General features: G+C 49.0%; 1 protein-coding gene across 1 annotated transcript; it reads right to left on the reverse strand.

Annotated features, from left to right (window-relative positions):
* Positions 713 to 1,395, reverse strand: LOC110397484 (rho guanine nucleotide exchange factor 26-like; the record flags this gene model as incomplete). Its single annotated transcript, XM_021393827.1, is given in 1 exon segment — positions 713 to 1,395. A coding segment is annotated over 1 exon segment (104 nt), but the record flags the coding sequence as incomplete, so codon positions are not given.

Here is a 1,401-nt window from a genome sequence, read left to right on the forward strand (position 1 = left end):
GCCCCGTGCAGCGTGCAGACAGCGCGGGGCTGCGGGGCGGCACCGGGCAGGCACTGGCCGGGAACTCAGACCCACTGCTGCCGTGCTCGCAACACAGCGCTGCTCGGGCACGCACCCTGCGGTCGTTCGGTGGTGAGCGCTGCTCTCAGCTGCCTGTAGGACAGCTGTGCACATCAGCAGGCTGCACAATGCATGGATATGGAGTGCTTTGAACTGCAGCACACTAGCTGCTGCTCCAGTTTCCTTTAGGCACTTACCCTCTGGACGTAACTTATCACAGAAAAGTTCTGCGTTCACAGGCAACTTCCAGCTCTCAGAAGAACATTTGTCAGAGAAGCGTTTAAACAAATGTACTTATGCTACAACAAACAAGTGGTAACTCAAGATACCTTAGCTGCATTTGCAGTTCAAACAGAATCACAATGTGTATCAAGCTGGAAGCACAGGGATTACGGATCCCGGCACCCAGCTCCACAGGGGACCACCCAACTCCCAACTCTTTATCTAAGAGCAGTGTCCCAGCGCTGCTTGAGCTCCAGCAGCTTGGGGCCATGCCCACCGCCCTATGGTGAGGAACCTGAGATGGCTGCAGGTCGCCACGAGGCCTTCCCTAATACAGACGAGTCAGCAAGTGCAAAGCTACTGCAGAGAATCTCAGAGAGATACATGGCTTCCTCTAATACTTTAACATTTTATTTTGCTATTTACTTACTGAGTGTCTGTTCCCAGAAGCAGCTCCACCTTCTCTCCTGCGTGGTTACTGAGGACTGCCAGTCTGAAGAGGTGAACTGGGGAGCTCTGCCGCGAGTAGAGCATGGCGGAAGCGTTCTTCACAGGAGAAGAAGTCAGGTCCTCACCGTCACATTGCTGTACCACTAGCTGATCCCTTAAGGAATAATCTGTGACGTTGTAACTCTCCTCACTGCAGAACAGTTAGAAGAAAAACAAAAGCCACAAGTTCTATGTTAGTTTTCCACGAGGTACCTCGGGAAGCAAATCCAGTAACAGAATCTACTTTCAACTACACCGAATGGCACAATTCTGACACTCTTTATCTTCACCTTTTCTGCTTGTTTGTTTCTGAAACCACCAGCTTCCCACCAGGTGAAGCGGATCGCTCTATAAGCTCAACTTAGTCCACAAAATCGGAAATCAGGCACAGCAATTGCATACAGTTGTGCATCTTTTCCTTCTGTAACTCCAAGTGAATGACAGGCTTTCATTTTAGAATGCGTAAGAAAAATACACGTCCCTCTTCCTTGTGCATATAGAAATGTGGATAGCATACTGCTTCCCGACAGAGCACTATCAACCTTTAAAATACAGGATCATCTTCTACTCATTGTCCGTCTGCAGGTGTAAGGTGCTAAAATCTACTTTACATTATTCTGGAACTAACTA

This window comes from Numida meleagris, chromosome 4 (assembly GCF_002078875.1).
Source record: "Numida meleagris isolate 19003 breed g44 Domestic line chromosome 4, NumMel1.0, whole genome shotgun sequence".
Taxonomy (NCBI): domain Eukaryota; kingdom Metazoa; phylum Chordata; class Aves; order Galliformes; family Numididae; genus Numida; species Numida meleagris.